Source organism: Chrysochloris asiatica, unplaced genomic scaffold (assembly GCF_000296735.1).
Source record: "Chrysochloris asiatica unplaced genomic scaffold, ChrAsi1.0 scaffold00275, whole genome shotgun sequence".
In the NCBI taxonomy this organism is placed as follows: domain Eukaryota; kingdom Metazoa; phylum Chordata; class Mammalia; order Afrosoricida; family Chrysochloridae; genus Chrysochloris; species Chrysochloris asiatica.
This window is the reverse complement of record NW_006408793.1, coordinates 2,383,213-2,399,943: the sequence shown is the minus strand read 5'-3', so window position 1 is coordinate 2,399,943 and position 16,731 is coordinate 2,383,213. Positions and strand designations below refer to the sequence as shown.

The 16,731-nt window shown below is 38.1% G+C and overlaps 1 protein-coding gene across 1 annotated transcript in view; it reads left to right on the top strand.

Moving 5' to 3' along the window:
- ARHGEF28 (Rho guanine nucleotide exchange factor (GEF) 28) overlaps positions 1-16,731 on the top strand; it is a 183,022-nt gene that overhangs the window by 78,848 nt on the left and 87,443 nt on the right. Inside the window, exons 14-17 of the mRNA XM_006874402.1 lie at positions 1,263-1,510; positions 9,440-9,562; positions 11,534-11,651; positions 14,812-15,066. Of these exons, the coding sequence (XP_006874464.1) occupies positions 1,263-1,510; positions 9,440-9,562; positions 11,534-11,651; positions 14,812-15,066 (744 nt within the window). The remainder of the gene's footprint in view (positions 1-1,262; positions 1,511-9,439; positions 9,563-11,533; positions 11,652-14,811; positions 15,067-16,731) is intronic.

Below are 16,731 nucleotides of genomic sequence, written 5' to 3'. Positions count from 1 at the left end.
AAGAATTCTATTTTTCTAGCTGTAAGTACCTTGTCAGATATATGATTTGTAAGTATTTCCTCCTGCATTTCTCTATAGACTGTCTTTTCACTTTTTTGTTACTATCCTTTGTCATGATGCTTCCCCCCCCCCAACCCCCAAGAGATGGAATTTTGAAGACAGAGTCTGAAAATAGAAAGGATCTACTGTTCTCTGCAAGGAGCTCTGCTAGCGTAGTGGTTACGAATCGGGTTGTGAACCTCAGGGTCAGCAGTTCGAAACTACTAGCAGTTCCACAGGAGAAAGATGAGGCTTTCTGTTCCCTTAAAGATTTACAGCCTCAGCAACCCTATACAGGGCCACTATGAGTCAGAACCAACTCCATGACACATAACAACAACAACTGTTGTTTGCATTAAAGAATCTTATCATATATAATTCCCCAGTGACTTGTGCTCACACTTAATGGGAACACACTTAGGTATCACAGAGCACTCAGGAAGGAATAAGGCCTAGCCCCTTGCTGAAGATATTTAAAGACACTAGCTAGTTATGAGAGTTTCAGGCACATTTTGTTATTGTTGTTAAGTGACATCCAGTCAGTTTTGACTCATACTGACCCTGTTTAGAGTTTCCAAGGCGGATACATCTTTGTAGGAGCAGAAAGCCTCAGTTTCTCCTATGGAGTGACTGATGGGCTCAAACCACCAACCTTGTGGTTCACAGTCCAGTGCTTATTCTACAGAGCCACCATGCTCTCCACAGACACCATAGAGTCTTATATATTGGATTCCCCTTTCTTTTGTTGTTGTTTGTTGTTGTTAGGTGCCATCGAGTCAGAACCGACTCTTAACGACCCTATATGCACAACAGAATGAAACATTGCCCAGTCCTGGGCCAACCTTACAATTGCTGCCATGCTTGAGTCCATTGATGCTGGCACTATAAGAAGCCACTGTGTCTGTGGAGAGCACGGTGGCTCTGTAGGATAAGCACTGGACTGTGAACCACAAAGTTGGTGGTTTGAGCCCACCAGTCACTCCATAGGAGAAACTGAGGCTTTCTGATCCTGCAAAGATGTATACTTCTTATAGTATCTAGAAAAAAATACTGTAATACAATTTGGGGTTTAAATGTTTAATCAATGATGACTTCTGGAGTAGAAGAGAAGTGGCTTCTCATCATTCCTCCTTTTTATTTTGGTAGTACATAGTATTGAGGTACTTAGTGAAGTCTGTGGCATGACTTGCTGTCTAAAGCTCATTTCTGCTCACACATTGCAGAGCTCATGCAGACAGAACTGCATCACATCCAGACCCTCTTCATCATGGCTGAGATCTTCAGAAAAGGGATGAAAGAAGAGCTGCAGCTGGACCACAGCACTGTAGACAAAATCTTCCCCTGTTTAGATGAGTTACTTGAAATCCACAGACACTTCTTTTATAGTATGAAGGAACGAAGGCAGGAAGCCTGCAGTAACAATGACAGAAATTTTGTCATCAACCGAATTGGAGACATCTTAGTACAGCAGGTAAGAAAGGTCCTGCCTGACCTCAAAAACCTAATAGCTTGCAGACTGTCTACAGTGTTGAAAACCTCTAGAGAAATGGGAATGAGTTTCATTACTAGATTTGCCCAGTGGGTTTGGTTGGTGTTCATTTATTTGATTTGGAATGTATGCTGATGCCTGAGAGTATTTAGCATCCAAGGATTGCTTCATTTTCATATCACTGGCTGTCATATGATATGGCTGGGTCATCCTTGGCCCCATTGCTGCCTTTTTCAGGACTCAGCATCAGAAATTGATCCCTTATGGACGTTTTATTCAGACTTTTTGCTGTGATGGGCTCTCTAATAACATGGCTTACCTGGTGAGCCTTGTGAAGGTAAATGATGGCTTATCTTAAAGGCAATGGGGACAAATCTCTTATTCAAGCCCTAGAGCGTGTGTCTGAGAGGCTCAAGACAAGAACATCTCACTGGATGAGGCTCTTCTTAGCTGCTTGGGTTTCTGGAGGCATCTATGCAAATGGACAACTTTCTTAATTGCCAAACAGCAACAATGACCAAAACTACGTTTGACAATTCTTGCTGATCTCCCCCTCCATCTCTCAGAAGAGACTCTATTAAAAACATGCTAATAGAGAGGTTAAATAACATGCATTCAGTGACTATAATATGTTGTTGTTGTTAAATGGCGTCAAGTCGGTTCCAACCCATACTGACCCTGTATAAGGTTTCGAAGAGCAGCTAGTGAGCTTGAACCATCGACCTTGTGGATCAAACTGACTTTGCTGTCCAGCACATTAATCCACAGCACCACAACAGGACAATTTTTAGGGTACTTCCATATATACTACCTCATTTGACCTTCACAACACTGTGAAGTAGATAATTATTTTCCCATTGACTCCATAGTACTTAACAACGACAACAGATACAAAACCTGAAGTGGAGAAAGTAATGATTTTTCAACTTCACATAATTTGTAAGTGTGACTTTTGACTCAAAATCTATGCTTTCCTTCACATGAGCTAAGAGTATATCTTGAAACATCTATAGCAACATACTCGGGAATCTTTTACTGTCACTGGACTGTAAGCCCTAGGTGGACAGGAAGAGTTCCCTAGTTGGGCACTCTGTATCTCCAGCAATCCATATGTATTGAATGAAGGGATCACTTAGATAAAACAAAACAAGGAATTCACCTAAGTGCCTTGTTTTGCATGGACCTAAAGCAACCTGGTGTGGTGCTGTAGGATCAGCACTGGACTTCAAACCACATGGTTGGCTGTTCAGATCCACCAGGTGCTCCTTGGAAGCCCTATACAGCGTCGCTATGAGTCGGAACTGACTTGATGGCACTTAACCAGAACAACAGAGCAACCTGGCAAAAGTCATGGAGATCAGTTCCTAGTGGTTTAGTATGACTTTCCAATGGAAGACTCAGCACAGTAAAGATACCAATTCCTCCAAAATGGATATGGAAGTTTAATGCAATTCTTATAAAAATCCCAGAAACTTTTGTGTGTGTGGCTATATTATAAAATTGAGATGGAAAAGCAAAGGAACTAGAATAGCTGAAACAATTTTGAAAAAGAATATGATAGGAAGAATCAGATTACTCAATTTCAAGACTTATTCTATAGCTGACAGTTTGATATTAGCAGAAGGATAGATACTTACATCAATGGAACCGAATAGAAAACCCAGAAAAGTCCCCTTAGTTGTCACAAAGGTCTTTTCAATAAAATATTAAAAAATATGAATTTTTGAAAACATATATAGCAATGGGGATCAGCTGCTGGTCTGCACTCTAAATATGGAAGGATTAAGTTATTGACACAAATAATAAACATGTTGACAACAGTTATTTTGGTGCATAAAAACAAACAAACAAAAAAAGACCTAAAAGCTTTGTACCCAGTAGCTGCTTTTACATGTCCAACAATGGAAAAAGTCACATTTGTAATTATAGTTAGTCATCAAACTTTATCAGTAGTACAGATTATCTTTAAATTTTAGACCTGTTGTCCCCTCATTATAGTGCCAAAATGTAAGATCAAGTTGAGATGATATAATATTTTGCAAAATAACGTCTGAATGTGTCTTGGGCTTGTGTCTAAGTGAACTTGCACCTGAGTGCATTCAAACATGAAATGCAAGATTTTCACTATATTTTGTCACTTGAAATTATTTGTCTTTCTCTTTCCTTGGTTGAAATATTCATGACTTTACTATATTTTAACGGTGTCGAAAACATCTTATCCTTACGTTACTTGCAGAATTAACAAAAATTGTACATCTCTAAAGATTTACAGCCTCGGAAACCCTGTACAGGGTCGCTGTGAGTCGGAACCGACTCCACGGCACATAACAACATCAGTTCTACACTACGCACTTTTTTTGTGGGTCAAGTCAGGGATTCGTTTGAGAAGAAGGTTTGGGCAACTGACTGTCACACGGTATGAGCTTGGTGGTCCTTTGGGGAAAGGATGCTTGTTTGTCAGAGAAAAGAATTTAAGTTTCATTTTGTATTCCAGTTGTTAGCCATACCTAGTGGATTCGGCAAGGAGTCCATCCCTTCAGTACTTTGTAAATCAAGTTGTCTCTTGAAGATTAAACCAGAAGAATCAACAGGCAATGGGTGTGGGAGTAGAAATCTTTGTGCACAAAGAGAAACAGCAGTTTAAGGATGTATGGTACCCTCTAAGGATGGTGACTCATCTGATCTCAAGAGGCTGGGCAGGAATGTAATGGTAGTTTGGTCGGGGGAAACACTGATGTTGATGAGAAGCTGTGAACATGAGGAGCTTTGTAAAAAATGAGGATTACTATACCCCAACCCCAAAGACTTTATTTAAATAGAATCGAGATGGGGTTTGGCATTTTTAAATAAACTTTTTTTGGATATCATTGTAGATATATTTACAGTTATAAGAAATAATACAAAGAGATTTCATGTACCCTTTAGCCAGTTTTCCCCAAGGGAAAACTTGAATAATCTTGCAAACTTGAATAATCTTGCAAACCTGAATAATGCCACATCATGACCAGGAAACTGTCATTGATGGATCAAAGTAGGAATAGAGCATTTCCATAGCCACACGAATCCCTCATCTTACCCTTATATTATGGAGTCCTGGTGTGGCATCGTAAGTTAAGTGCTTGACCTCAAGGTTGGTTTGAACCACAAGGTCATTGATTCAAACTCAACGGCTGCTCCTCAAAACCTCTATACAGGATCACTATGAGTCAGAACCAACTCAATGGCACTTAACAGTGACAACACCACTGTTATATTGCCACATTCATTTCCCTCCCACGCCCACCCCTTCCTTAAACCCTAACAACCACTAACCTACTTTCCGTTTCTATAATTTTGTCATTCCACGGGTGCTATGTAAATGGAATCACAGAGGATGTATCCTTTTTTGGATTGTCTTTCTTCACTCGGTATAATTCTTTGGAGAATCATCCATGTGACTGTTTGTATAAATGCTTTGTTCCTTTTTATTGCTGAGTTATATTCTATGGTATTGATATACTGTAATTGGTTGATCCATTCAGTTTTCCAAGAACATCTAGTGTTTCTCATTTTTGGCTATTATAAATAAAGTTCTGTCATTATTCACCTAGAGGTTTTGGTGCAAACTTGTTCTCATTTCTCTGGAAGAAGTACCCAGGAGTGCAATTGTTGGGTTATATGGCAGTTATATGTGGACATTTTTAAAAAGAAACTAACAAATTGCTTTTAAAAATGACATTTTGAGTCTTGGTGTGGCTCTGTGTGTTAATGTGTTAGACTGCAAGGTTGGTTTGAACTGCAAGGTTGCCAGTTCAAGCTCTCCATTCACTCCTTAGAAACCCTATACGGGGTCTCTATGGGTCAGAATCAACTCTACAGCACTTCACAACAACAACAGAACCACTTTGGAGTCCTGGTGTGATACTTTGGGATAATATGCTGGACTGCAAGGTTGGTTTGAACTGCAAGGTTGGCAGTTCAAGCTCACCAGTAGCTCCTCAGAAACCCTAATTGGAACTGACTCAATGGCACTTAACAACAACAACATACAATTTTACATTCTCACCATCAGTGTGCAAGTGATCCAGTGTCTCTACATCCTTGCCAGTATTGGGCGGTGTCACTAGTCTTGATTGTTTGTTATTCTGATAGGTGTGCAGCGATAGCTCATTGGTTTAAATGGCATTTCCCCAATGCATCTTGATATCGAACCTTTTCATGTGCTTATCTGCCATCTGCATATCCCTTTGGAGTCCTGGTGTGGTACTGTGGGCTAAGATATCAGACTACAAGATATTTGAACTGCAAGGTCGGTGGTTCAAACTCACCAGCTGCTCCTTGGAAACCCTATACAGGGTCACTATGCACCAGAATCGACTTAATGGCACTTCACAACAACAACAATATCCTGTTTGGAGAAATCTCTACTCATGTCTTTTGCCCATTTTCTTATTGGCCTGTTTGTTTTCTTACTGTTGAATTTTGAGATTTCTTTATAAATTCTAGACACTAGTCTTGTCCAATATTTGCAAATATTTACTCCCCTTCTGTAACTTGTCTTTTTATTCTCTTAGCACAGAATGAAGTTTTCTAATTTTGACGAAATACAGTTTTTTATTTCTTTTCTTTAATGGATCATTGTCTGAGTTTCAAGTTTACGAACTCGAGCTTAGTCCTAGATCTGAAAGATACTCTCCTAGAGTTTTTTTTTTTCCCTAAAAGTTTTATGGTTTATATTTTAATAGGTTCATTTTGAATTATTTTTCTTTTAACTTTTTATTCTTCATGGTATGAAGGTTTACAGAGTAGGTAATTAGTTTTATGTTCAACAATTTCTACATATCTTGTTTTATTGATTACAGTCTCCTCAGTGTTAACATTCCTAATCCACTTCCTCTCTTTGTTTCTTATTTTCATTTCTTCTTCTTTCCTAACCCTTCAAAACTTTGTTTTTGGCTAAATACTGACCTTTTGATGTCTAATGGTTGATTATTCTAAGGTGTAAGCACCTCCTTAGTCTTATTGTTTCCCTTATAGACCTGTCTATTGTTTAGCTGACTGTAGGTCTTTGCTCGTCAACACTTTAACATGGTCTTGTTCAGCTGATTTACCTAATGCAAATTATTTCTTGACTGCTGCTTCCATGAGTGTTGATAGTTAATCCAAGAAGAATGAAGTCCTTGACAACTTCAATCTTTTCTCCATTGATAAGAATGTTGTTTATTGATCCAGTGGCGAGGATTTTTGTTTTCTTTACATTGAGATGTAATCCATATCGAAGGGTGTGGTCTTTGATCTTCATCAGTATTTTAAGTCTTCTTCACTTTCAGCAAGCAAGGTTGTATGATCTGCATATCGTAGGTTGTTAATGAGTCTTTCTCCAATCCTGATGCTACGTTTTTCTTCGTATAGCCCAGCTTCTCAGATGATTTGCTCAGCATACAGATTGAATAAGTATAGTGAAAAAATACAACCCTGTTGCACACCTTTCTTAATTTTAAACCATTCCGTGTTCCCAATGTGCTCAAGCGTGGCAACAGTTGTGAGGTAGGTCCTGGATCGGGAAGTGTTTCGTTCTGTTGTACCTAGGCAATGAGTCAGGAACGACTCATTGGCACCTAAGAACAACACTATTTGGCTAAAAGTTGAGCCATGAGGTGAGTTCATTTCCAGATCTAAACAGTGACTAAAGGTCATAGTCTCTAGGGTTTCACTAGTCTCTATCTAACCAGTAAGTCTGGCCTTTTGATTTTGTTCCACATTTTTCTCCCATTCTATCCATGACATTTTGATGAGATTCGTTTCAGAGCAGTTGGTAAAGGTAGGTAGGTACCATCTAGTCTTCTGGTCTCAGGGTCATGGAGACTTATGTTCACATGGTCTGTTAGTCCATTCGACTAATTGTTTCTATGCATCTTCATTTGTCATCATTTTTCTTTCCTCTAGGCAGGGACAGGTCAGTAGTTGTACCTTGTTAAGTGCTGTTGCGTTGGTTCCCACTTATCAACCCTGTATAAGATTTCTGAGGCTTTAGATCTTCACAGGAACAGAAAATTTCATCTTTCTCCCCCAGAATGACTGGTGGGCTCAAACTGTGGACCTTGTGGTTTGCAGTCCGGTGCTTATTGTGTGGAGTCACCATGCTCCCCAGTTGCACCTTAGATTGAATTTGTTGTTGTTGTTTTGTTTTTGGTTTTTGCTGTTGTCCTATTGCTCTGGTGTTAGTTGTTGAAAAGGCTTTCCTTTCTCCATTGTATTGGTTTTATACCTTTGTTCAAAATCAGGTGACTGTTGTGGGTTTTGCTTTCTGTTCCATTGATGTACATGTTTATCTTTTTGCTAGTACCACACAATCTTAGTTACTGTAGCTATACAATAAATATTGAAATTGAGTAGACTTTATTCTTTATTATTCCTTTTTTTCTTAAGTCTCTTTTTTTTCTTTAGTGTTTTTAAGCTAATTAGTTTCTTGCTTTTCCATATAATTTTTATAATTTATGCATGTCTATAAAAAAGTTGCTGAGATTTTGATAAGAATTGTATTAAGCCTCTGTATCAATTGAGGGAAAATTGGCATCCTTACAATGTTGGATCTTCTAGTATTTTAGTCACTCCATTTATTAAGATCTTCAGTTTCTTTCACTTGAATTGCAGTTTTCAACATAAAAGTCATGTGTATGTTTTGTTAGATTTAGAACAAGTCCTGCATATGTTTTGTTAGAGTTAGAACTAAGCTGCTTCTTCTTACTATTATTTAAATAATTGAAGTGATTTCAGGCTCATCTTTTGGTGCACATTGCCCTCAAACATAGCTAAGACTCTAAGCAAAGATGAAAAGATCACAGAGGTGGTCATGTAAATTTTAAGTACTTTCCAAGAAAGGGATGTTTTTTATTTCTTGTTTCTGTGGCAATGATCTTGACTGTGTATGTAGAGCCCTCATAGTCTGAAACTTTACACTCATATAATTACAAATGCCACCGTGAGTCTAAATGGGTTGCCATGTAGATTTTCCTATATAGATTTTTTAGCTTATTCACACATCCTAGCCTGCATCTGTACTTCTTTGCATCAGTTAATAAACCATTGCTCATTCTCTTTGAGCTTAATTCACTATAGTCTGCCTTTGTATAACAGTTCCTTCTTGACATACTGATAGAAGTCAGATTCCCAGTTGACAAGTGAGTCTGTGAGTTCATGGGTATTGTCAATTAACTAGTGTAAAAGAAAAAGGTCAAATCATTCAGTGATTCCTTTGGGAGGCCAGAGCCTCCTGTTTTTGTTGTTTGAAGTGCCGTCGAGTCAGTTCTGACTCATAGTGATGTTGTATAGAGCTTCTTAGGAGCAGCTGGTGAGCTTGAACCAACAATTTTGCAGTTCAAATCAACCTTGCAGTCCAGAACACTAACCTGCAGCACCACACCAAAACCCCAGACCCACAGCCCTGTTTCATTCAGTCTGTTTGTTGTTTGTTGTTTTCTGCTGTGGAGTCGGTTCCGACTCGTAGAGACCCTACACAGGATTTCTGAGGCTGTAAATATTTATGGGAGCAGACCGCCTCATCTTTCTCCCACGGAACAGCTGGTAGTTTCGAACTGTTGACCTTGCGGTTCACAGCCTTATTCGTAACCACTACTCTACCAGAGCTCCTTTACACAGTATGAAAACTACAGATCAAAATAATAAATTGCACAACCATTAAAAATGATAGAAAATATACATTTTTCATGTGTCTATTTGATGGTTGAATGTGATAGAATCTATAAAAAAAGAATATCAACTTTCTCCCCTTACCCCCTCTTAAATTCACAAATCCAATGATGACTATTCTTTATCTGAAAAAAAAAAAAATTGAAGTATATGAAAACATTTTTGTGTGTTTGATTCAGTGATGAAATTTATAAAATGTTATTTGAATGTTATTCTTTTCAGTTTTCAGAAGAAAATGCAAATAAAATGAAGAAAATCTATGGAGAATTTTGTAGTCACCACAAAGAAGCAGTTAGCCTCTTTAAAGAACTACAGCAGAATAAGAAGTTTCAGAATTTTATCAAGGTCAGTATTTGAAAACCCTATAATAAATTGGTAAAGCAGTCTGGTGAAACTCTTCATACTTCTTTCTTACATGATTTAAACAATCTGTACATCTTGGTGCAGCTTTTTAGGAGAAGGAAGTGATAAGGTAGTCTTAAAGATGGAAACTTGTCTTCTCTTGTGCTAGTAAAATATTTCTTCCAAATCATTTCCTGGTTTATATTTGTAAAACCATATCCTCCAAACTTCTGGGCATATTTATTATATTCTGAGAAGTAAGTTATAAATCAAAAGAGCCAAAGGAAAAAGTAAAGAGAGGCGTCATTCTCCAAATAATAGGGGACATGTGAATGTTTGGAGAGACAGTATTTGACATACATGGGGAGAAGACAACTTTGCCCATTTTTTGGTTTTCTTTTATTATTGGACTATGGTTGGAGCCTTTTAGAATCATAATGTTTCAGAATGCCAAGGAACTTTGGCCGTCATCCCATCCAGGCCCGTGATGTGAAACACTTCTTCATCAACTCAGAAGAGTAGACTCTTTCCCTTTTAGGTGTCAGGGAACTCCCTAAAGTGATGATTCTAGGTGCTGGGAAATTGTTATGGAGAGTTGAAAAGGATTTTGTAGTAACTTCTGTCCTTATTAGTGTATTTGCTCTGGTCTGTGGGTGGGAGGGTGATGTCATAGGGAATAAACAGAGAAATACGTGACAGGGCATAATACAAAACAACTATAACAACCAAAAGCCCAAACCCCTTTGTACCAAGGGGAATTTCACTCGCATCCCAGAATAGAGAGGATGGTACCATGGACTTCCATATACCCATCACCCAGTTTCAATTCAGTAGACATCATCTCACAGCCACTCTAATTTTGTTTATGTTCCTGTTATCCGACCCTTACCCCATCACTACTAGGTTAGTCTGAAGCGAATTCAAAAATCATAGAATTATATCTGTAATATTTCAGTAGGTTTCTCTAAACAATATGGTCTCTTTTAAAAAAAATTATGATGAAAATGCTATTATTACCAAATGCTCTTATTATTCAAACTGCTGTTGAGTCACTTACAATTCATCATGGTCCTATAGGGACAGAGTAGAGATGCTCCCTAAGGGTTCCAAGGCTGTAAATCTTTACAGAATTAGACTACTTTCTTTTTCTCCCACAGATCAGCTGGTGGGTTCAAACCACCAACTTTTCGATTAGAAGCCCACTATGAAACCTACCGCACCACTGAGGCTTCTTATGCCTTGAATACACCTAAATTAATTAACAAATCATTCCTTAACATCATCAAATACCTGGCCAGCATTCAAATTTCCCTGGTCAGCTCACAAAATTGTTTTGTTTAGATCAGAGTCTGATCAAGATTCACATAGTTTATGTAGCAATGATTAAATCTCTTTAATATAATTGTTTCCCCTCTTTCTGTCCAATTTAAAGAAATTCGTCCTGTAAAATTTCCCACAATGTAAATTTTTCTCTGGAATTTAAAAAATGTTAGGAAATTCTCTTTCCTCTTTTTTTTTCACATGTATGAGTGTTGTTGATTAAGTACTTTGATATTTTTAGTAAAGGTTGCCTTACTTAGAAGGAACTTTCAAGTATTGTAATAGATAATAATAAATGTGGAGGAAGACCAGTTGGAAAAACAAATAGTTAACTGCTAACTCATATTCAAACTCTTAGATTTTTTTCTATCATTTTTCAAAACTTTTGCTAATCATAAATTTTAGTGCTTAGAAGTATTGGACTTTGTTTACTTTGGGGATTAGTTACAGATACATCAGAGAAAAATAAACTTCCTGAAATCTTGGAGTGTTGAAATTAAGGACAAGGTATACAATTTAATGACAATGAATCAAGTTTTAGTATGAATAGAATTATACTGTAGCAGTTTCCTTGTAAATATTATTAACTTCACACCTAAAAAATAAATACAGGTAGAGTGTGTGTATATAAAAATGTGTCTATATTTTTTTAAGCTCCGGAATAGTAACCTTTTGGCTCGGCGCAGAGGAATTCCAGAGTGTATTTTGTTGGTCACTCAGCGAATTACAAAATACCCTGTCCTGGTGGAGAGGATATTGCAGTACACAAAGGGTGAGTGATGGTTTCTGGAACATGCGTTTGCCTCTTTCATTAGTTTTAAATGTGGCTGCCAGTTAAACCACTTGCTTTTGATTCCCACTCATGTGTTAGAGTAGAACTGGACTCCACAGATTTTTCAATGACTGTTCAGAAATAGATTGCTAAACCCTTTCTTCTGATTTGCCTCTGGTTGGATGTGAAACTCCAATTTTTTGGTTAGCATCTGAGTGTGATAACCAGCCAGAGTATACTAAAAAGTTATAAATTCATGTGGTCTCTGATTCATCAAGTTTTTCATTATGGGGAAATTGAGAAAGTCTTAAGATTTGGATTAATTTTGAGAAATTATTTTGTATAATGTGACTTTGCCAATGGTTTCAATTTTGTCAAGTAGTCCAAATCAAGCAGGTTTCTTCGTACTTTGAACCCTGACTTTCTTCTCCCTAATTCCCCAGATCCTAATCTTCTTAATAACTCCTCTTTCTTGTGTTCCTACTCCCTTCACAGCCACCTGGTGGAATGAACGCTGTTGCTTCTTTCACTAAGCGCCAAACATTCAATCATTAGACTGAAAAAAAAAAGTATGAAAAAGCTATCTTTGATCCTGTTAATTCATCAAATTTTAGGTAGTAGCATTTGGCCTTTAAGAAGCTACTAATGAATGTAGTTGAACTATGGTGGTTGGTTGGTTATGTGCCATGGAGTCGGTGCCGACTCATAGCGACCCTGTGCAGGATTTCTGAGGCTGTAAATCTTTATGGGAGAAGAAAGCCTCATCTTTCTCCCACAGAACAGCTGGTGGTTTTGAACTGCTGACCTTAAGGTTTGCAGTCCCATTTGTAACCATTACACTACCAGAGCTCCTTGAAGCCTGTGTCTGTCTGGTTCTCTGGTTCACAGATTTATTTTCAATGCAGTGGCTAATACAAAATAGGCTCTCAATAAATAAATACATGTCGTCATTGTTGTTAAGTGATGTCAAGTCGATTCCAATTCACAGCGACACTATTCAGAGTTTCTGAGGAGCAGCTGGTGGGTTTGAACCACTGACCTTGTAGTTACTGCTCCTCGGAAACCCTACACAGGGTTGCTATGGGTCGGAACTGACTCGATGGCACTTAAAACAACAACAAAATCCTACAGCACTACACAGGACTCCAAAATATATAGTAGTGCAATGAATCAATAAATAAAACTGCCTATTCCTCAGGCTAGCTTATGAACCTTGAGTAAAAGGTACTGTCAAAGTGGCAGTGTATGATGCTAACAAAGCCCTGGGGGTGGAATTGAGTAAACTTGGGTTGCTGTTGTATCTGCTTGGCTTGCCACTCATACGTTGGGCAAATTAATTAAATTAGCCTCAGTTTTTTCACTTACAAAATAATAGTATTTTGTAAAATAATCCTTATTTTATTGAATTATGAGGATGAAATATGATAGTTTTACATAGTGCTCAGAGCAGTACCTGGTATAAATGAGGTGCTTAATGCATGGGGACTGTGCATTATGATTTATTATCATAATTTAGGTCAGTTAAAAAGGTAATAACTTGTGCACTAATTCTAAAAAACAAAAAACCTCAACTTCTTACATTAAAAAAATAAAACAAAAACTCAATCCACGGTTTACTGAGTCACACCTGACTTGAATGGCACCGCATTACATCAACAGTTCAGTAGGAAAGCATAATAATTCTTCTCATTTTATTCATCATTTAGAACTACATACATGGAGGAATGATAGCATCTACTCCTGGTGTCCTATTTTTATGCCACCTGTCCTGGTGTGGCGTTGTGGGCTAATGTGTCAGGCTGCAAAGTCATTTGAACTGCAAGGTTGGTGGTTCAAGCTGCTCCTTGAAAACCCTATACATGGTCACTATGAGTTGGAACTGATTCGATGGCACTTAACAACAAAAACAACAATATAGTTATATAGCCCTGGTGTGGTGCTGTGGGTTAATGAGCTGGGCTACAAAGTTGCTTTGGTCTCAAAGTTGGTGGTCAAGCTCACCAGCTGTTCATCGGAAACCCTATACAGGGTCACTATGGGTCAGAACCCATATGTCAATATGGTGGCCAAGGAGGCGCTGCCTCCTCTGGTCAGACCCTACTAGTAGTCCACATTCTCTGGGACTTCTGGAAACACTGGATCGCTGCTGCTTTCTATTATGAGTGGTTTCTCAAACATGATTGAGTAAAACTTTCCTCTGGATATATCTTGTCTCGATTCAGACTTCCTAGGTCTGGTGAGGGACACAAAGTAGGCATTTCTAATAAACATACAGGTCAGGTACACTTTGAACAGTGTAGTGCTTTATCAAAAACAAACCCACTGCTCTTCACCTAGTTGATTTGACTCATAACAACCCTGTAGGACAGAGCAGAACTGCTCCACAGGGTTTCCGAGACCCTAAATCTCTATCGGGGCAGGCAGTCTCGTCTTTCTCCTAAGGAGTGGCTTCTGGGTTTGAACTCCTTACCTTGCCATCAGTAGCCCAATACCTAATAACCCACTGTGATAACAGGACTCCTCATGAAGTGCAATATAAGACAGGACTTTGTTTCTGCGTGGTCAGAAGAGTTTGAGGTTCTTTTTGGCCAGATCATCTTGTAAGCACTATTTCAGTTTTCTCAATTCAACTTTCTTGTTTATGAAATGATATTCTTTATCAAGAAGAATCCTTCTGGGGTGTGGGCTTAGCGTCATAAGGTGTAGTAAAATAGTGATGTGTGTACTCTCCCAGGCAGTGAGAAAGAAAATAGCTTCCTTGTTAAGATGTGTATCAGGTTCCACTTGAGGTTCTCTGATCAAATGCACATTTTATGTATTTAAGATATTTAGGGCCTGGGAATATTTATGACATGTGGAGGACTTACTCTCATTCCTCGTGATTGCTATTTCCAAGTGTTTATTTCTGCTGCTTTAGGCTCTAGAGAACCTTTTGTTTCCTCAGTTGAAGTGTATTTGATAACGTACATCCTCTGTAAACACAGATGCTTAAAGGTTCTCTTGGGGTAAGGGGGTACAGAGTGATAGTATAGAACTTATATTAAATTAAAAAATTTCCTTAGGGGATTTTTTTTTTTTTTGGATGATTGATTTAAGTGTATTTTTAAAAAAAATAAAAGTATTTTCTACTTTCTTTTTTCTTTTTATTTCCTCCATGTAGAAAGAACTGAAGAACATAAAGACTTATGTAAAGCACTTTGCTTAATTAAAGACATGATCGTTGCGGTGGATTCAAAAGTCAGTGAATATGAGAAAAACCAGAAATGGCTTGACATCCTCAATAAGATCGAAAATAAGACATGCACAAAACTGAAAAATGGCCATGTTTTTAGGAAACAGGCTTTGATAAGTAAAGAAAGGACTCTGTTATACGATGGCTTCGTTTACTGGAAAACTGCTACAGGTCGTTTCAAAGGTATTGTGGCTTCAGCAAACTCATTTCCCCTTCCACACGTGTTATTCATTTAACAGAGAACTGCATTTTCCTAAGAAAAATGTTTCCAAAGTACAAGCACATACAAACCCTGGGTCAGTTGAAAGATTCCTATAGGACGAAGCTGTGAACTTTTGCATGCAGTGGTGACCAATGCTATAAATCTTTCGTGGGAGTTTGCTTCCCCCAAGAAAATGCCTTCATATATATTATTCATTCACAACTTTGTGATGTTTGCAATCAGAAGGACATAAAATTCAGCTAATTGTTGGCTCAGTGATATTTTGGCAAACAGGATGTGCTGAAAATGAGGCTGTACACCCACCCATGTAGAGTTGGCCAATCAGCCTAAGGCTCTCAGATCATTGCAGGGAAAAGTGAAAAAAATTCAGTGGCCATCTTTTAATGGAAGATATAATGCAGAAATATGCATGTTGACTGGTATAAACTCTTCCTTCATGCTATTATTTGCTAACAGATGTTTATTATTTGCCCTGTTCAGCTAATGATAGTTTAACGCCATCCACCCCCAACTCCCAAAACAAAAATCAACTGTTTGCCATTACAGTCAACTCCAACTCATGATGTAGAACTGTGCTCCACAGAATTTTCAGTGGTTAATTCCCCCCACCCCCCGCCAGCCTGGGGTGGGGGGTGCATGGTGGAAGGAAGTAGCGCATCAAGCCAGGTGGACTTGAATTGTCTGCCTTTCAGTTAGTAGTTGATCAAGCTAACCATTTGCAGCATCCAGGGCTTTCCATAGTCAGATAGTATAGTTTACATCTGAAGGATTGATTATGCCTCAATCCTGGCCACACAAGACAGATGCTCAAGTCTCATCCTGAAATTTTGATTCAGCTGGTCTGAGATGAAGGACAAGTGTGGATATTTATGAATGTTCCCACATAAGCAACTGTGAGTGTGAGCCAGAGTTAGGAAATACTAGTCTAATTTCCTGGTTTTTCGTATTTTATTTTGGTAACTTCCTTAGGTAAGCAATGAGAGAAAGAGGTGATTAAATTCCAGTCTTTCAAAAGGAGAATGATAAAACTGTGATGGAGATTGCAATGATTGAAAGGGGGTTTGTTGATTAGCAACTTACAATGTTGGTTACAGTGAAATCTGTGAAGCAGAAACTTTGGGACTGCCTTGCTTTTCTGGGCCTTGCGCAAGTTCTCTGACTTTGATAAGGTACAATCTGACAACTTTACTATCACTGGTTTTGGTGGAAAATATTTGAGTTTCCCCTTTCTGACAGGTTTCTGCTGTACGCAGTTTCTGGCTTTCACAGGCTTTACTGTACATATATGAAAAGAAATATCCACAATCTGTAGATCCAGTTGCTCCTTGTTATTTTCTCTTTATCCATTCAGTAAAATTGAACATTTGGTAACTTAGTGTTTGAATGTTTAGTGATTATAGGGAAGATGGGTTCTTGTGAACAATTTGAAAGAGAAGTATAGAATCTCAAACCTTGCTTAGATCTAGATGAAACAAAATATCAGGTTTATATATTTAATTCAAAGCCGAAGCTGCTTACTAACATTTTTTTTTTTTTAACTTAAGGTTTTTATTGTGGTTTGAGTGAAAGTTTACAGGGCGCAACATCAGTTTCACATTCAACCATTCATATAACTTGTTTCATTA